Source organism: Cupressus sempervirens, chromosome 11 (genome assembly GCF_028749045.1).
Source record: "Cupressus sempervirens isolate cs-2001-9-10 chromosome 11, ASM2874904v1, whole genome shotgun sequence".
Lineage (NCBI taxonomy): Eukaryota > Viridiplantae > Streptophyta > Pinopsida > Cupressales > Cupressaceae > Cupressus > Cupressus sempervirens.
Genome location: NC_143128.1, coordinates 338,718,221 through 338,739,350, shown reverse-complemented (window position 1 = coordinate 338,739,350; position 21,130 = coordinate 338,718,221). Strand labels below are relative to the sequence as shown.

General features: G+C 36.0%; 2 protein-coding genes across 2 annotated transcripts; one reads left to right on the top strand and one right to left on the bottom strand.

Moving 5' to 3' along the window:
* Nucleotides 1-5,795: 5,795 nt before the first annotated feature.
* On the bottom strand, nucleotides 5,796-7,610 carry LOC149529468 (uncharacterized). The gene has a single exon (XM_089808154.1). It carries the CDS (start codon nucleotides 7,608-7,610, stop codon nucleotides 5,796-5,798), a length of 1,815 nt encoding a protein of 604 aa, XP_089664280.1.
* A 153-nt stretch (nucleotides 7,611-7,763) lies between these two features.
* On the top strand, nucleotides 7,764-9,578 carry LOC149529467 (uncharacterized). Its single transcript, XM_089808153.1, has one exon. The coding sequence runs from the start codon at nucleotides 7,764-7,766 to the stop codon at nucleotides 9,576-9,578; it is 1,815 nt and encodes a 604-aa protein (XP_089664279.1).
* Nucleotides 9,579-21,130: the final 11,552 nt, after the last annotated feature.

Sequence of the window (21,130 nt, the reverse complement as noted above, 5' to 3'; positions counted from 1 at the left end):
GAAGTTGCAAAATGTAGGATTGGACAGGTACAGTAAGTAAAAACTAAATTTTCTGACAAATCCATACACAAAACTAGAAAATAATAGCACCACTAAAAAATTTAGAAAATTCTAGCCAAAATAAAAAAATTGCACCTGATTTGGAGTCTGGATGACTGAGATATGGCCTCTCAAAGTTGGACTATCAAATCAAAACTGCATATAGTGAGGGATTTGATCAACAAAACACTTGGTAAAATTTGACGTCCAAACAACTGTCACAATAGTGTAATTTGGTCTATTGATGATGGTTAAATGACCATCAAATTTAATGTCGTAAAAAAGTCATGTCAGCAAAAAAGACCCCTTGGGTGATGTGGCAGTCCGTACAGATGACGTGCCTAGTGATTAGGCATACAGAGGTGCCTACCTATCAAATTACATGGCACTAATGTGTCTTTGACTATATCGGTTGATGTGGCAAGTTGCAATAGATGTGGCATGTGGCAAGAGAAAGGCTGACAGAGAGATCACCAATGCCAAAAATTTTGTTCGGTGGTAGGAGTTTAAAGTCATCAAAAGATGGAGAGCCGATGGCAAAGGATTATCGATGGTGTGTGGCAGTTGTAGTCCCACATTCACCATATACACAAAAACAAATGTGTATAATAGGTGGATGCCGTGGAGGGTAATGTGGCTTAGAGCCGCCATAATTGTTGAACACCAATTGTAAGTTGTGGTCAATCAGATTTGCAAATACTGCCAGTTTATTGTGTTGAGATGCCTTTGGATTATGGAATATGCTGATGGAATGAGGAGTATTCCACCATGGGCATCTTGATTTGATCACTCGGTTCTTGCAATAAAAAATCTCCTCTACAGGCCTAATAGACCAAAATTTTTCCGCAAAAGTTTGAAAAAAATACAAATCCAAAAAAAATTGCAATGAAATTGAAATTGTAGAGATGCTAATGTAACATACAAATATGAAAATTAATACTCATATATCTAAAATGATCATACCAATTCTGCAAATTGGGCCTTCGGGTGCTGGTTTGCAAAAAATTTTTTGCCTCAATTTTGACTATGGCCTAGGGTAGGCAAATTTATAGTCAAAATTCACTGAATTGATGCTTTGGACGCAATGGTGAGGTCTGCTTTGGATCTAGATGTTCCCAATGACTACAGATTTTCTATATTTGAATCAGTGGCTCTTCAAGAGGTGAAGAAAGAATAGTCTCCAATGGCTATGAAATGACACTCCTATGGCTTTGATACCATGTAAGAATTTGCCTTATGGCAAAATGACACCAAGATCAAGAAGCTCAAGAACAAAGCACAATATGGACCAAATGATGTATGATCATAATAACAATATGAGAATGAATTAATGTACAAGTACACTAGAAGTTCTTGTATATAAAGGCCTTTAGAATGACTAGGATGTAGCAAAATAATAAGCCTCACAACTAAGCATATGTTCGCCAAGGGTGGATTATCCTCCATTAAGCATAGGAGTTTGTGTGATGATGACAGGATAAGCTAACATAGGTGTATTACATAAAAATATGTTCTAGACAACATGCACTTAATTAGAGTGTGAACAACTGTGTTGTCTACATGACAACTTAGTTGAATATGCAAAATCCAGTGTTGTAGACACCATGTGCTAAAATAGAGTTGCTAACTCTTGTGTTGTCAACCAGACAACTCACATGAGTACACATACTCCTAGGTGTCTAACTAATAAATAATAAAATAATGAATTTAACCTAAGTAAACTTAAGTAAAGTGTAAATAATAATTATTTACACTAACAAGATGTACAAAAGATATGCCTAATTTACCGAGAGCAATACAGAGATAAAGTACTTGAGAAGTGAGTTCTGATGTTTGTATTATATTTTCTAACAAAGATATAGTATAGAGTTGCATGATCATTTAGTGACACAAGAAAATATAATGGTGACATCAGTGAGTGTGCATGCCCTAGTATCGCACGTGTGAGAATTTGTATAGACTATGGACTGACAATGCTATTGTAATTATGAATTAATTAATTATCTTATTATAATTAATTGGAAAAGCCTCAAGGCCAACTCAAGGAATTATTTTTAAGATATGGTATAAAGATAACATGTTTTCCTTGTTTATAAAAAAGTATCAAGATTGTGTTCTATGCGAAGTACAAAAAGGAGTAAAGTATTTGGTGAATGCAAGTAAGCAATCCAAGGGATTAGTGGATGCAAGTTTTGTGATTTGGTTACAAGATTAGAGGGAGCAAAAGTCTGGTTGACAAGATAGAGAAAGAGGAAGGAGCAGTACTATTCATTTCTATTATTCTGCAAGAAATAATACAAAGATCAATTGGACAGTGGGTTCATTGGTCTTTCCCCTAAAGCTATTTGGATAGTGGGTCCATCTGCCTTCTACAACTCCTAGTAGAGTTGGAATCTCCTAACAGGGATTTAAAGTCTCCTAACAAGGATTGATATATACTGAATGTTGTTATAGACTCCTAATAGGGTCCATCCTCTAACAAGGAATATTTATATTAATACATCATCTTGTGGGTACCATCCCCACTAGGGTTTTCCCTTTGATCAAGGGTTTCCCTAATTAACATATTTGGTGATATTGTGCATGAGTATCTTATTATGGTTTATGATTATATTGCTCATATGGTTAATTTCTAATAAGGTTGATAATTGTAATATTAGTTGGATAACTAATTCACCCCCCACCCCCTCTCAGTTATATTGGTGGACTATAAATTCTAACAATTGGTACCAAATTGTCAAGTCCTTGAAGAAAAAGCTTAACAACTTTGGGAGATTAATGAAATTTTTTTTATAGAAAGGATAGTCTAGATTTGATAGGGCCAACTCTGACAGTTGGAAGGAGAAGATGAAGACTCATTTTCTATGTATGGGTCTAGGTTATTGGCTTAAAAACAAAGTGACAAGGAAATTGTAAAAGAAGAGAAACTTGAAGAATATAGTGAAGTAGAGAGAGATCTATTCATGTGTAACATGAGAGCTAGAGAAGCTTTACTATCAACTCATCCAGAGAACAAATATAGTTAGGTAAAGTCACTTCAAGCATCTCATGAGATTTGCATCTCATGAGATTTGTAAAGCATTAGAATCTATTTTTGAAGGTGATACACATGCAAAGAGGATAAGATTGCAGAACTAGGTATGTTCATTTCAAGATGCTAGAATGATGGAAGATGAATTTGTAAGAAGCTATATTGGTAGAATATTAGAGATTGTTACGAGAATTAAAACCTATGGTGGAACCAAAGAAGAAGATGAAGTTGTGTGGAAGATCCTAAAAAATTTGACACCACCATTCAAGCAAGTAGCTCAGATGATTAAACTACTTATACCATGTAGTAAGAAGTTTACCAAGGAAACATTGGTTGGAAGATGGGAATGGCAGAAGTAGGTTTGAGACAATCTAGACATTTGACAAGAGCGAAGACAACTTTTAGTACCTTAGGTGTTTGACCAAGTTTGTCTGGGAGTGTAAGTACTCATGGAGATTTTGCTAGCAAGAGTAGAACTAGATTTGATGAAGATAAGAAGATTGAAGAAGGTATAGCCCTTCTTGTAAGAAGAGAACCAGATGGTAAGAATATCCTTAAATGTTGGTCTTGTAATGAGTTTTTTCATTATGCATCTAAATGCCCTAAAATAGAGAAAGAGTATAAAGAAAAGTTTAAACCTAGAAGACCTAGGAATTTTTGTATGCTAATGAAGAAGAGGAATTTGATGAAAAATTTCATAGTGAAAGTGATGATAAGATAGGATTTGTAGCTATTAAAGAAGATGAACTTGACAAAGAAATTAGAGAAGAAAAAACTCTAGTTTCCCAAGTTGAAAAGAAATCTGATTGGATAATAGATAATGGATGTTCACATCACATAACTAGTGATATGAATAAGTTTGTTAAATTCAGGAATCATGATGGAGAGATTGTTAGAGTTGGTAACAATGTAGCCTGTCACATTATAGGAATAAGATCCATTACTTTGGATGGAATGACTAACACTAATGATGTTTATTTTTTTGATAGATTAAAACATAATTTTTTGAGTGTTGAATAGTTGGTGGATAAAGGATATCAGCTGCAATTCATAGAAAAGACTTACAGTATCAAGGATAAAGATGGTAAGATGATTGGAACTAGAACAAGGTATAGAGGTAATGTATTTTAGTTGAATCACACTGAAATGACATGTTTGGTTAGAAAAGTGGCTAACAATTGGTTATAGCATAGGAGATTTTGTCATATAAATTTTGATAACATTGTGAAGGTTGTACCACATTTGCAGTTAGAGATCTACCTAAGATAATAAAGCTTACTAATATTTTTTGCAAAGAATGTATTTTGGCTAAGTAGAAGAAAGTATCATTTCCTAGCAAGAAGTTCACTACTATAGAGAAGCTGAAAATTGTTCACATAGATTTGAGTGGCCCTACCAGAACAAGAGGATTCTATAGAGAAAGGTATTTTATGATTTTTGTTGATGATTTCACTAGAATGATGTGGGTAGATTTTCTTAAAGAGAAATCTGAAGCTTTTGAGAAGTTTAAGATCTTCAAGAATAGAGTTGAGAATGAATTTGGTATGTGAGCAATGTTTCTGGATTAGATTGTGTGAGTTTTTTTAGCATCAACGTTTCGGATCATACTACATGATCCATCATCAGGACAAGAGAACATCAGAATATGGAATGAGCAGACCAGGACATCACAGGCAGTCCTAAAAGGAGAGGGGGGGGGGGGAAGGGCACACAAACCAAGGGGACCCAAAAAATAAAGACATAACCACCAAGAGAACCGGTACAGAATAACCACTCATATGAAAAAATGCAGAGAATGAGCATATGTGTAAAGGAATTTTGAATATGCATTAAGAAATGATAAAAATAAAAAACTCAATAAAACTTAAAAAATAAAAAATAAGAAGATAAATAAAAAATTAAAAAATTAAGGATCAGCGTGAGAAAGGGAGGAAGCACACGATTGTGAAAAAGAATAAAAAGCTATAAGAGGTTGAAAATACAAAAATTAGGACTTACAAAAAATTAAGTATTAAATAAATAAAAAAGAAGGCTCAAACCCTAACTTGAATAAATAAAAGGACAAAAATTAATAAATAAAAGCAAGCGCAAAAAATTAAGAACTTATATACAACTAAATCTGCAAAATCGAACAAGCCAAAAAAATATTTTTTAACCCCCAAGAGAAAGAACAAGAGGAGAAATATAAGAAAGGCCCTGATATCAAAATAAAGAAGCTATACACGATAAAAAACTCAGGAGCAAAAAACTAAGTAAGTAGATCGAACCTAAAAACCACACATGCTACTGAAAGAAAATGCGTAAATAAGCCAAGTGTGAAACAACCAAAACACTGGAACCAGCCCAGATTAAAGAAGATAAGTACAAGGAGATAAAAAGTAAAACATGAATGAATAAATGAGGAAAATAATAAGAAACAAAACATCAAGATGGCAGACTCAAGGCTGAAACCACCGGCACGGGAAAGAGCTCTAGGGTTAGAGCGACACAGACGACTAAGACGGAATGCAAAAAGAGAGACAACAGGAAGCAACCTGAGAAAAGAACACCGAGAATATGAGGAGCTCGGAGACCATAAGGTGGGGTCAGGAGACTGGAGACGAAAGGAGGGGGGGGGGGGGGGGGGGGGGGGGGGGCTCCCCCATAAACCAGACGGGCCAAAATGGGGGAGTGACAGGGGAAGGCTAGGGGACAAACCCGGGGGGGCAGGATAGCTCGAGAAGCATCAAGGGTGATGCTGAGTCTTAAGCGAGCCCAGGAGAGGTTGCCAAGACAAGCTGATGGACCATCCATCATCTCGATTGAGGTTGATGGGATGATAGTTAATTTCAATAGCTTCCTTAAGTTTTCTTTTGAAGAAGTTATCCTCCTTGGAAAGAATTTTGGCAGCCTCCAGACAAATGTGATGCTTGGTGGCCGCAGAATGTTCAGCCAGGGCAGATTTATGGGTTCTATCATGTCTGATATCTGCACTATGCTCCCGAATTTTGGTACGAAAAGAACGGCCTGTTTCCCCTATGTAAGGGGCCCCACAAGAGCACTCGATCTTGTAGACTCCTGAGTTGAGGAAAGAGTCTTTGGTGTCCTTGAGGGGAGGAATTCGATGACGTAACTGCGAAAGGGGTTTGAAAGCAGTATGAAGACCCTTTTTTGATAAGATCTTGGCCAACTTCTGAGAGATGCCATCAACAAAAGGAAGGGTGGCAAACCGGGGAGGCTGGTTGGGCGGAGGACTGAGGGTACACCTAGAAAGAAAGAAGGACTTGGCTCGGTTGATAGCCTTAGAGATCTGCCTGTGAGAATATCCATTTAACATGAATACTTGACGAAGATGAGTGAGCTCTTCATGCAAGTTGTCATCATCACAGATTCTGAAAGCTCTGAGGGCGAGGGTCTTAAGGATGCCAACCTTCTGGCTGGGGTGATGGTGGGAGGATGCGTGCAAGTACAAGTCAGTGTGGGTGGTTTTTCGGTGAACCTTGCGACCGAATGACCCATCAGCCTTTCGGATAAGAAGGACATCTAGGAAAGGCAACTGATGGTCCGATTCGAGCTCTTTGGTGAAGGAAATGTTGGTGACCAAACTGTTGATGTGAGAGTGAAATAGTTCAAGGTTCTCAAGCCCATGCGGCCAACAAACATTAGTGTCATCAACGTATCGTTTCCACCATTTGGGTTTGAGGGGGAAGGACTGGATAGCCATCTCCTCAAAATACTCCATGAAGAGGTTGGCGATGACTGGGGAGAGGGGCGAACCCATGGCTACTCCATCGACTTGTTCATAGAAGACATTTTGGAAAGAGAAGAAGGTGGATCTTAAACAAAGCTCAACCAACTCTGCGATCTCATCCCCGACCTTGCGTTTGACAAGATTGATGGAGTCAAGAATGGGGACCTTGGTGAAGAGGGAAACCACATCAAAACTAACCAAGATATCGCTAGGTTCCAACTTGGTGTCCTGAATGAATTGGACAAAATGGTTGGAGTCTTTGATGAAAGAGTCAGACTTTCCTAGCAGAGGCGAGATGATCTTGGCAAGGTGGGAGGCCAACAAGTATGTGGGAGAGCCAATGGTATCCACAATTGGTCTTAAAGGGATGCCACGTTTGTGAATTTTTGGAACCCCATAGATGCGAGGGGTCACCTCTTTAGAAGGCAACAATTTTTTCTTTGTTGATTCATCAAACGAGGACTTGGCCAGACTGGACTTGACTCTTGAAAGGATCAAAGAGCAAGGGTTGCGAGAAAGGATCTTGTAGCTATTCGGATCTGAGAGTAAGTCCAGAACTTTAGACACGTAGTCCTGCCTGTTCATCACAACAGTGGCATTACCTTTGTCCGCTTTGGTAATAACAATGTTATTACTGCGAATTAAGTCGTGGAAGGCGCGCATCTCAGAATTGGGGATATTGCGCTTGGGAAGCTTGGCATGCCTCAGGGCCACCGCACAGTCTTGCCTAATTTCTTCGGCGACATCCGTAGGTAGGCCACTAATGGCATTCTCAATCTCAATCAAAAAATTGACATGAGGGATGGCCATAGGGGTGCAAGCAAAATTGAGACCACGCTTAAGAAAGTTAAAGGACAGCGGGTCAATGTTGAGAATAAAATCGTGGTCAATTTATCTAGTGCCAACATTGACCCGCTGTCCTTTAACTTTCTTAAGCGTGGTCTCAATTTTGCTTGCACCCCTATGGCCATCCCTCATGTCAATTTTTTGATTGAGATTGAGAATGCCATTAGTGGCCTACCTACGGATGTCGCCGAAGAAATTAGGCAAGACTGTGCGGTGGCCCTGAGGCATGCCAAGCTTCCCAAGCGCAATATCCCCAATTCTGAGATGCGCGCCTTCCACGACTTAATTCGCAGTAATAACATTGTTATTACCAAAGCGGACAAAGGTAATGCCACTGTTGTGATGAACAGGCAGGACTACGTGTCTAAAGTTCTGGACTTACTCTCAGATCCGAATAGCTACAAGATCCTTTCTCGCAACCCTTGCTCTTTGATCCTTTCAAGAGTCAAGTCCAGTCTGGCCAAGTCCTCGTTTGATGAATCAACAAAGAAAAAACTGTTGCCTTCTAAAGAGGTGACCCCTCGCATCTATGGGGTTCCAAAAATTCACAAACGTGGCATCCCTTTAAGACCAATTGTGGATACCATTGGCTCTCCCACATACTTGTTGGCCTCCCACCTTGCCAAGATCATCTCGCCTCTGCTAGGAAAGTCTGACTCTTTCATCAAAGACTCCAACCATTTTGTCCAATTCATTCAGGACACCAAGTTGGAACCTAGCGATATCTTGGTTAGTTTTGATGTGGTTTCCCTCTTCACCAAGGTCCCCATTCTTGACTCCATCAATCTTGTCAAACGCAAGGTCGGGGATGAGATCGCAGAGTTGGTTGAGCTTTGTTTAAGATCCACCTTCTTCTCTTTCCAAAATGTCTTCTATGAACAAGTCGATGGAGTAGCCATGGGTTCGCCCCTCTCCCCAGTCATCGCCAACCTCTTCATGGAGTATTTTGAGGAGATGGCTATCCAGTCCTTCCCCCTCAAACCCAAATGGTGGAAACGATACGTTGATGACACTAATGTTTGTTGGCCGCATGGGCTTGAGAACCTTGAACTATTTCACTCTCACATCAACAGTTTGGTCACCAACATTTCCTTCACCAAAGAGCTCGAATCGGACCATCAGTTGCCTTTCCTAGATGTCCTTCTTATCCGAAAGGCTGATGGGTCATTCGGTCGCAAGGTTCACCGAAAAACCACCCACACTGACTTGTACTTGCACGCATCCTCCCACCATCACCCCAGCCAGAAGGTTGGCATCCTTAAGACCCTCGCCCTCAGAGCTTTCAGAATCTGTGATGATGACAACTTGCATGAAGAGCTCACTCATCTTCGTCAAGTATTCATGTTAAATGGATATTCTCACAGGCAGATCTCTAAGGCTATCAACCGAGCCAAGTCCTTCTTTCTTTCTAGGTGTACCCTCAGTCCTCCGCCCAACCAGCCTCCCCGGTTTGCCACCCTTCCTTTTGTTGATGGCATCTCTCAGAAGTTGGCCAAGATCTTATCAAAAAAGGGTCTTCATACTGCTTTCAAACCCCTTTCGCAGTTACGTCATCGAATTCCTCCCCTCAAGGACACCAAAGACTCTTTCCTCGACTCGGGAGTCTACAAGATCGAGTGCTCTTGTGGGGCCCCTTACATAGGGGAAACAGGCCGTTCTTTTCGTACCAGAATTCGGGAGCATAGTGCAGATATCAGACATGATAGAACCCATAAATCTGCCCTGGCTGAACATTCTGCGGCCACCAAGCATCACATTTGTCTGGAGGCTGCCAAAATTCTTTCCAAGGAGGATAACTTCTTCAAAAGAAAACTTAAGGAAGCTATTGAAATTAACTATCATCCCATCAACCTCAATCGAGATGATGGATGGTCCATCAGCTTGTCTTGGCAACCTCTCCTGGGCTCGCTTAAGACTCAGCATCACCCTTGATGCTTCTCGAGCTATCCTGCCCCCCCGGGTTTGTCCCCTAGCCTTCCCCTGTCACTCCCCCATTTTGGCCCGTCCGATTTATGGGGGAGCCCCCCCCCCCCCCCCCCCCCCTCCTTTCGTCTCCAGTCTCCTGACCCCACCTTATGGTCTCCGAGCTCCTCATATTCTCGGTGTTCTTTTCTCAGGTTGCTTCCTGTTGTCTCTCTTTTTGCATTCCGTCTTAGTCGTCTGTGTCGCTCTAACCCTAGAGCTCTTTCCCGTGCCGGTGGTTTCAGCCTTGAGTCTGCCATCTTGATGTTTTGTTTCTTATTATTTTCCTCATTTATTCATTCATGTTTTACTTTTTATCTCCTTGTACTTATCTTCTTTAATCTGGGCTGGTTCCAGTGTTTTGGTTGTTTCACACTTGGCTTATTTACGCATTTTCTTTCAGTAGCATGTGTGGTTTTTAGGTTCGATCTACTTACTTAGTTTTTTGCTCCTGAGTTTTTTATCGTGTATAGCTTCTTTATTTTGATATCAGGGCCTTTCTTATATTTCTCCTCTTGTTCTTTCTCTTGGGGGTTAAAAAATATTTTTTTGGCTTGTTCGATTTTGCAGATTTAGTTGTATATAAGTTCTTAATTTTTTGCGCTTGCTTTTATTTATTAATTTTTGTCCTTTTATTTATTCAAGTTAGGGTTTGAGCCTTCTTTTTTATTTATTTAATACTTAATTTTTTGTAAGTCCTAATTTTTGTATTTTCAACCTCTTATAGCTTTTTATTCTTTTTCACAATCGTGTGCTTCCTCCCTTTCTCACGCTGATCCTTAATTTTTTAATTTTTTATTTATCTTCTTATTTTTTATTTTTTAAGTTTTATTGAGTTTTTTATTTTTATCATTTCTTAATGCATATTCAAAATTCCTTTACACATATGTTCATTCTCTGCATTTTTTCATATGAGTGGTTATTCTGTACCGGTTCTCTTGGTGGTTATGTCTTTATTTTTTGGGTCCCCTTGGTTTGTGTGCCCTTCCCCCCCCCCCCCCCCCCTCTCCTTTTAGGACTACTTGTGATGTCCTGGTCTGCTCATTCCATATTCTGATGTTCTCTTGTCCTGATGATGGATCATGTAGTATGATCCGAAACGTTGATGCTAAAAAAACTCACACAATCTAATCCAGAAACATTGCTCACATACTAATGGATTGTGGAAATCTGATTATGTTAAATGAATTTGGTGTTAAGATAAAATGTTTTAGATCAAATGGAGGAGGAAATTTTACCTCTAGAGAGTTTAACATGTTTTGTGAAGATAATGGAATTAAGAGACAATTATCTTCACCTAAGATTCCTGAGCAGAATGAGATTGCTAAAAGAAGAAACATATCAGTTTCAGAGGCAGCATGAGCAATTTTGTTTGAGAATGGTGTATCCAATTTTTTTTTGGAGAGAAGTAGTCAATACAACAATGTACACTATGAATAGAGTACAGATCAAAAAAGGTATGAACAAAACCACTTATGAATTATGGTTTGGTCATTTATCATCAGTTGAGTTTTTCATAATATTTAGAAGCAAGTGTTACATTAAGAGGGATGATGATATTGGTAAGTTTGATCCAAGAAGTGATAAAGGTATGTGTATTGGTTATTCATTGAAAATCAAAGCATACAAATATTTTAATCATAAAACCAAGATAATTGTTGAATGCACAAATGTAAAGATTGATCAAAAGTTTGCAACTAAGGAAAATATACTAAATTACAATTTTAATGAAGAAGAAGATAATACTAGAATTTTTAGAAAGAATGTTGAAGTTTTCTTTGAGACTAACAATGATCTGTAGAATGGTGTACAAATTATTGAGTAAAGAGGACAACATAGATTTAAACTAAGAGATGAGATAAGAGTTGAGATAGAAACTCCTATCTCTAATAGGAACATGACAAAGAATCACCCACTAGAAAAAATAATTGCAAGTAAAGACAAAGGTGTGATGAAAAGAAACAAAGTTAATGAGGAATTGTGTTTGATTTCTCAAGTTTAACCTAAGAGTACAGATGAAACATGTAAAGATGATCATTGGATTTAAGCAATGAAGGAAGAACTAGATCAGATTGTGAAGAATGAAACATGGGAATTAGTTTCGAGACCTAAAGATAAGAATGTTATTGGAACTAAATGGGTATTCAGAAACAAGATGAATGAACAAGATGAAGTTGTAAGAAACAAGGTTAGACTTGTGTGCAAAGGATATACACAACAAGAAGGAATAGATTATGAGGAGACTTATGCCTCTGTAGCCAGAATGGAAGTAGTGAGAATTTTCTTGGCTTATGTACCAAATAAGAAGTTCAAAGTATATCAGATGGATATCAAATCAACCTTCCTAAATGGAGAACTTGAAGAGGAGGTATACATTGAGCATCTTGAAGGTTTCCCTTTGATAGAAGAGAAATATATGGTAGTATGCAGAATGAAGAAAGCTCTATATGGTTTGAAGCAAGCACCTAGAACTTGGTATGCAAGGTTGGATAAGTATTTGGTAAAGCTTGGATTTGTTAAAGGTATGACATATATTAATTTTAATTTGAGAGAAATTGAGAATAGTTTGTTGATAGTAGTGATATTTTTTTAAGATGTAATATTTGGAGGTAATGATGAAGCAAGTAATAAGTTTGTTGAAGAAATGAAGAATGGGCTTGAAATGAGTATGATAGGAGAAATGAAGTTTTTCCTAGGTTTTTAGATTATGCAAAACAATGATGGCATTTTCATTTCATAAGCTAAGTACTTGAAATATTTGTTGAAGAGATTTTGATTGGAAAGTTGTAAGCTGGTTGGTACACCTATGATAACTAGTCACAATTTGTCTAGCAAGGATGAGAAACCTACAGTTGAGAAGAAGAAGTACAAATCCATGATTGGAGCTTTATAATATCTGACTCACACCAGACTAGATATAGAAAATGTAGTTGTGATTGTAGCTAGATTTCAAGTTGATCCTAAGGAGTATCATTATGCAATAGTAAAAAGGATATTCAGATATTTGAAAGGAACATCTGATTATGTGATATGGTATGATATATCAAATGATTTCACTTTATGTGCTTATACTGATGTGGATTTGGTAGGTAGTATGGATGATAGAAAGAGCACCAATGGTGGAGAACTCTTTCTTGGAGGAAGATTAGTTTCTTGGATAAGCAAGATAAAATATTGTATGTCACATAGTACAACTGAGGCAGAGCATGTAGCAAAAAAAAAAAATTGTAATCAAGTTATGTGGATGAAGTAGATGCTGAAGGACATTAGGATAATTTTTTTAGAACATGTTATCATATAATGTGATAACACAAGTACAATAGGTATGTCTAAGAATCATGTATTGCATTCTAAGACTAAGCATATATCTATTAAGTATCATGTCTTGAGAGAGAAGACAACATAAAAAGAGATCAAATTGGAGTATGTGAGTACTAAAGATTAGATTGCTGATATATTTACAAAGCCCTTACCTAAAGATACATTTGAGTACTTAAGAGGTATGCTTGGGGTTATGCCCCTACCTACTTCTGAGTAGATGATGTAGAGATTGCATCAGTCTAGTGGCACAAAGCACTATTGTTTGACTAGATTGAATGCTGATGCTTCCCATATGGGGGAATATGTAATGTTCTAAAGGTGATCTTGACCCAAATACAATATCAACCTGAAGGGGATCTTGATCCAAAAGGAATCTCGGTCCAAAGGGGAATTTGATCTGAAGGGAAACTCAGTACGAAGGGAATCTTGACCTGAAGGGGAACTTGACCCTAAGGGGAACTTGATCTAAAAGTAAATTTGATCAAAAGGGAATCTCCATCCAAAGGGGAACTTGATCCAAAGGAAAAATTAAGCTGAGGGGATCTCAACTCGAAAAGCAATTGTTCTATAACATTGTAATGATCTATTTTGGACACCAATTTCAAAAAGATTAGTTGGTCATATAATAGTGTGATGTACCCTATGGGAAGGTCGTATGGTAGTGTGGGAGTAGGATAAACACACAAAATAGTCCGTACATAGTGTTTGGAGTAGGGCAGTATAGTAGTAGAACCAAGTCATACAACAGTGTAGTTAGGCTGTACAGACTAGAGGAAGGGGCCATAGGGTATTTTTGGAGGGATTCATATAGTGCTTGGGGAGTTCTATAAGGTATCAAGGCATTAAGTGGATGATGGAGGAATTTCATACGATGAGGATGGGAAAGGTGAGCAAAGCTGAGATATCGGAAGGGGGTGATAGGTATGGGGAGGAAGAGTGATGGAACCAATGCTAATACACACACATACAAAATCCAACATAAGAAATTATTCTTCAATTGGAGAGTATGAATATTTGCATAATAAGAATATTGATAAGATTTTCCAGATCTAATTCCAGAAACACATAGACAGAATAGGGTGAGGGTTAAAGTGCACCAAAACTAGAGAAAGCCACGTAGGGAAGATCTTTCACTTTTGAAAAGGAGAACAATACTGAACTCCAATAGGAATCTGCAGTACAAAGAAATAATCCAAATCACATACCAACTACTATCTATGTGTTGTGCTTAAATACCCTTCAAAGAAACTTTCCAAGGTTTTAAAAAGATAGTCAATGATCACACCTACCTACGAAAATAATTTAAAAAAAGGGTCTGAGATATACTAAATCAATTAGAACCACAAATACAAATATTATTAACTTGGGCCCATATTAATTAATTAAAGTAACTTATTAAAGGTTCTTCAGTTATATTATTTAAATTCTAGGACCAATTAATTAATTAATTAAATTTAATTATTACATTCAAATTTTAGGACATGACAAATCCTCACTACCCAAAGAATGCTTTCCCTCAAGCAATCTATCCTCAGACAAAATGCCAACAGCTCTAGGGTCCCAATTCAAATGCACAGACAAGACAAGTAAAATGACATCAATCCTTCACAACACCACATTGCCATCAAAATTTCAATGCGCCACTTTGATATAAAATTTTTCATATCATGAGTCACCAAGATCCCAAACTAAACATGCAGGTGAAAAGAGTAAATTGCCATCAAACCTCTCTTACACCACATTGTTGTTAAGCATCCGCTACACCACTCTAATATATATATATATATATATATATATATATATATATATATATATATATATATATATAGTCTCATCCTGAGTCACCAAGATCCCAAACTTGAAATTCATCTATGTAATCCATTATGATTGCCACTAGGGAATATACTTCATAATCATCCAATTATAAAGATTTCTCTTGCAAATAATCCTTGATTGAATCCACATCACGAGGAGGATGAACAACTACTGGTAGAGCTTGCTTATTTGGAGGGTCACTAGTAGAACCTAAATTTCCATCAAGTTGATCATCGACCATTAGTTCAATGATAGTTGTGCAAGTACCTTCTTCCATACTCATTTCCTTCATCTTGGTCTCAGGTATCAAGTAGATTTTGTCTTTGTGGTAAATGATTTTGCCAACCACCTTATATCTGTCATCCTGTGCCCCTCTCATAGGCTCTGCCACTAGATCCAGTCTAGGGTGCCCATAGAATTGTAGGGGCTGGAACTATACAAGGTGATGCGAACAAAGATATAGGGCATTGCAGCTAGGTCTTGATCTTGAGATGGGACAAAAGAATTCTTGGAGTATTTGACTAATAGATGTGCCCTCAAATCAGCTTGAAACTGAGCCATAGTGTAATCCAAGTTAAAGCTCTCCATTCTCCCAACAAGTTGGCAAAAATCATCAGCTTTGATACCATTGTAATGTTCTAAAGGTGATGTCAACTTGAATGCAATATCAAATCAAAGGGGATTTCATCCTGAAGGGGAACTTGATTCGAAGGGAAACTTGATCTGAAGGGAAACTTAGTCTGAAGGGAATCTTGACCTGAAGGGGAACTCAACTTGAAGGAGAATTTGATTTGAAAGGAAATTCAATTTGAAAGGAATCTCCATCTGAAGGGGAACTTGATCTTAAGGGAAAATGAATCTGAAGGTGATATCAACCCGAAGGCAATTTCTCTATAGCATTATAATGATCCATTCTAGATGCTACTTTTAGAAGGATTAATTGGTCATATGATAGTGTGATGTACCCTATACACAGGTCATATGATAGTGTAGGCATAGGCTAAACACACATGAGAGCCTGTATGTAGTGTGTGGAGTAGGGTAGTACAGTAGTAGAACCAAATCATACAGTAGTGTAGTCAGGCCATACAGACTACAGGAGGGGGTCGTAGGGTATTTATGGAGGGAGTTGTATGGTGCTTAGGGAGTGCTGTAAGATATCAAGGCACCAAGAAAATGATGGAGGAATTTCATATGGTGAGGATGGGAAAGGTGTGTAGAGTTGAGAGATCCGAAGGGGGTGATAGGTACGGGGAGGAAGAGTGACAAAACCAATGCTAATGCACACACAAATGAAATCCAACATAAGAAATTATACTTGAATTGGAGAGTATGAATATTGATTAGATTTGCTAGATTCAATCCCAAAAATACATAGACAAAATAGGGTGAGGGTTGAAGGCCACCAAAACCAAATATAGAAAGCCAAGTAGGGAAGATCTTTCACTTGTGAAATGGCGAACAATATTGATCTGCAACAAGAATCCATAGTACAAAGAAATAATCCAAATCACATACCAACTACTACCTATGTGCTATTTTTAAATACCCTTTAGAGAAAATTTCTAAGGATTTATATATATAATCGATGATCACACCTACCTATGGAAACAATTAAATAAAAATTGGTCTGAGATATACTAAGTCAATCAGAACCACAAATACAAATAGTATTAACTTGGGCCCCATATTAATTAAATAAATTCACTAATTAGATGTCCTTTTGTTATATTATTTAAATTCTAGGACCAATTAATTAATTAATTAATTAAATTTAATCATTATATTCAAATTTTGGGATACGACAGAGTATCTATGGTGAGCTGAGACATTAAGGACTCTTCGTATTTGGTTTTGAATAGTGTCTTTGGACACTCGAGCCAGTTGTAAATTGAAGTAGTAAATTGACATAATGAGTCCTTTTTCATTGATGTCAATGGGAGAGAAGAGTGCATGGAAAACATTTCCTAAGTATGTAATGAGGGAGAAGAGTGCACTAAGTGTGTATGGGAAAAGAGTGCATTAAAAATGTCTACTTTAATAGGAAAATTTAGAAAGATTCATGTAAGAAAGGAGGAATATCTCTATGGGGGAGATATGCAACATGAAGAATTATAATGTATGGTAAGTTGTTTAATGTAAACAACTATTGTTGATCCTAAAGAAGATGCAGAATAGAGCAATGTTCCAAAGGATTTTAGATTTGATTGATGAAGACGATTTGAAAAGACAAGAACAAAAAAAACAATAGAGTATTATTTGGTATTCTTGGAACCTAGATATTTTCATCTATGTTTCCATCAATGCCAAAGGGGGAGATTGTTAGCATGAATGTTGATGATATTTATTTGGGGGAGTATCCTAAGATTTGGGGAGTATTGACATGTTGTATTCATGATTGTGTTTGTTATTGATGTCAACATAATAGTTTGTTTGTGAAGATTGATAGAGTAGTAAACAAAGATCATAGTTGTACGAACAAGGTTTTGATTGTTTGGTGATGCATGATCAAGAACATGTTCTACACTATGTCCTAGTGTTTAGGTTCAATGCATAGTAACTAAGTGAAAGATGTACGAAAGATATGTCTTATTTATAGAGAGCGATACAAAGACATAGTATTTTCTGATGTTTGTATTATATCTTCTAACAGATATATAGTCTAGAGTTACACAATCAATTAGTGACATAAGACAATCTGATGTTGATGTCAATGAGTGTGTAAGCCCTAGAATCACACGTGTGAGAAGTTGTATAGATTGTGAGCAGCGAGTGCTCTTATAATCAAAAATTAATTAATTATCTTATTATAACTAATTGGGAAAGCCTCAAGGCTGACTCAAGCAATTATAATGAAGATATTCTATAAAGGAAAGATATTTTCCTTGTTTCTAAAAAAAATATCAAGTATATGTTCTATGTGAAGTGCAAAAAGGAGAAGAGTGTTTAATGAATGTGAGTAAGTGATCTAAGGGATTATTGGATGTGAGTCTTGTGATATGGTTACAAGATTAGAAGGAGCATAAGTCTAGTTGATAGGATAAAGAAAGAAGAAGGAGAAATACTATTCATTTCTATTATTCTACAAGGAATAATACAAAGATCATTTGGATAATGGGTTCATTGGTCTTGCCCCTGAAGCTGTTTAGATAGTGGGTCCATTTGCCTTCTACAAATTCTAATAGGGTTGGCACAACTCCTAATAGGGTTGGAATCTCCTATCAGGGATTCAAAGTCTCCTAATAGGGATTGATATGTATTGAATATTGCTATAGACTCCTTACAAGGTCCATCCTCTAACAAGGAATATTTATATTAGTACATCCTCTTGTGGGTACCATCCCCATTGAGGTTTTCCCTCTGATCAAGGGTTTCCCTAGTTAACATATCTGGTGTTATTGTACATGAGTTTTTTATTGTGGTTTTTGATTATATTGTTCATATGGTTAAGTTTTAATAAGGTTAATAATTGTGATATTAGTTGGATAATTGATTCACCCCCCCTATCAGTTTTATTAGTGGACTATATATTCTAACACTTCTCCACTTGCAACATGATTTAAACAATCATTTTATCTTGTCAAATTCCAACTGATCAAGTGTCCATTTGTAGTTTCATCTTCATAACTTAACCTTTCCTCTAGACACTTTTATTATGAACAATTTCTCATGTCCTCTTCATCAATCAAATAGATCTGACACTTAGATTATATAAAAAATTGTCTCATCAAGAGATTTGACATCAATGGCAACATAAAAATTGTTCCAATTGTAGTTTCAAATAAATAACATGGTTTCTTTGTTATGCATCAAAAATAGAGTATTACAATTTTGAATATTGTCAAAGGAAATTCTAATGTACAAATATCTCTATTCTACATGTACTAATATTGTATTTATCTCCTCCTATTTTAAATTTGAAAGCATTTTTTGTCTTAATTAAAATCTCTCTTTTGAACAGATTCAATCATTGTTGTAATACTCTAATCTTCATATTTTAAACAAAAGTCTAGTATCTAAAGCACAAATTTGAATGACATTGCTTTCTTAAGAACATTAAATAAATAACCATAAACAGGTTGTGGATAATGGGGTTTGTAAGATTTGTTTGAATTTGTACATGTAGATTTTGGTGTTTCTTTAGCTAGACTTGCCATCAATGATGAGATCTACCTGCTATTATTTCATTTGAACCTCCAAGGCTCTTGTTAGATATCATTGTTCACTCATTGGCATTTGCTTCACTATTAAATTATTTGGTATTCTATCTTTGAATATATTATATTGTCCTTTTAAAATTGATTGCAGTTACTCCATATCTTATATGAGTAATATTTCCTCATCTAAAATCTATTTCATTAAGAAGTGAAAACATTAAAAACATCTCTAATTTTTTCCAACTTAAATAGGGGTAGAAACTATTCTACAAATAAGACTTAGAGACACACATTGCATCTATTCAACACTCAGGGTTTTGTCATTTATTTTGGTCAACAAAATAAGGTTTTCTTATACCTAATATAAGATGTGTGTGTCAAGAAGATAAGTACTTGCACAATTTTGAAAATATTGAAAATAGTAAATGATAGTTAAAACTCAAACAAACTTCGTATTTTTTTAGAGAAACAATGGTTTTTGAAATTCTTATAAAAAGAGATCAATGGTAAACGAAATAGGAACCCAATGCCAATATTGTAAATGGCTTTCAAACCCATGCCATCATAAAGAAAATATTAGATTGCAGTCTATGTTGATCCGATTCTTGGGGTATCAGTACATATTCTAGAACCCAATTGATAACATTACAATTCATGTAAAAATTAGAGTTTGCAAATACAAAATCAATATGTAATACATAAATTATAATATGAGTAGGCTCAACTCTTGGAATGGATACATTCCCAATAACCGATATTCAAAAGTATTATTTTTTACTAACATGTGAAATAACATATATTCTTCTAGGAAGTAGTTTCTTTCAATAATCTTTTACTTGCCCATGTTTTAAAGTTTGAAACTTTGATTTGGGTCATCGATATGGTTAAGATAGAGAATATGAAATCGACTCTTATTGTGCAAACTATTACCAATTGGGTTGTGGCAACCAAAAAAATAAGATTTGATGCAAATAAAATAGAATAGAAACTTATGCAACATAAATATCAAAATAAAAATACACTATTCAAAGAAATCTAAACATTTAATAATACTTGAAACAAGCTCATATTGATTGGTTTACACATTACAACAAAACATAAATTAATTGTCAAACTTGCCACGAAGTACATTCTGAAACCCTAGGCTGAAAGGATGGAGTGCCCCACTTCTAAACTATCAAAATCATGACCATTTTTCTTTAAATCACTCACATTCTACTACTCTTTATGTTGGTGTTCTATAAATCTAGTGAGTTTCTCTTTAAATCATATGAATTTAACTGTATTTTAATTCACCGATGAAGAAATAAAAAATTAGAAAGTAATTTACATTTATTTTCAAGACAACTGAGAAAAGGCAAATTAAATTCTACTATATCTAATCAAAAATAATATCTTCAAAACAAAGAAGAGTAATCAACTAACTTGAAATAGTATAAATGATTTCTTATATGTATAACTCTAATTCCACTCATTTATTTTTCGGTTAGGGTCCAAATAAAAACAAAGTCAAGCCAATTATTCGTAATGATGTTCATGTCTTTTGCCCATTACCATTACCTACTTTATGTAAGGAATAAATAATCTTGGATAGGGTTGAATTCTAAAACCCTGATTTTCCTTAAGAATTTGAAAGAATATCTGAAATGAATAAGTATTGAAAGAGACTACAAATTTTCAATTGAGAATGAAAGATATTTCAAATTCACTATTTCTTGATAAAAATATGGTAAACGTGAGGTGGGAAACAAATTGAAAATAAATTTACAAGAAAACTCCACTATTAGAGATAAAGCCTTCAAATTAGAAATGAAAATAAAAATGAAGCAGCAAACAGAACAATTGTGGAAGAAACTCGTAGAAAGCATGTGGAGGAACTTACCAGAAAATGCAATGAGGCACATGAATACCTACTAAAAACCATATACTTCCAATTTCCTACTAAAAAGAATAGTTGTGGGAAATTATTTTATTTTTCTATTTAAAATTATTGTTGTCATGCCCATTTATTCAAACAATTTTATTCAAATACAATGATGAATGGAGGGCTGTTGGTAAAAAGAAAGATAAATTACATTGGGAATCCCACATGTAGCTATGAAACAAACTTTTGCCATGTAACAAAGCCCTTTGTTTAATCTAAAAGTCTTTACATTCAACAAAATTTCACCATTTTTTCATAGAAAAAGAATAAGACTACTGAAAAAATAACCACCAACTAATAGGAAA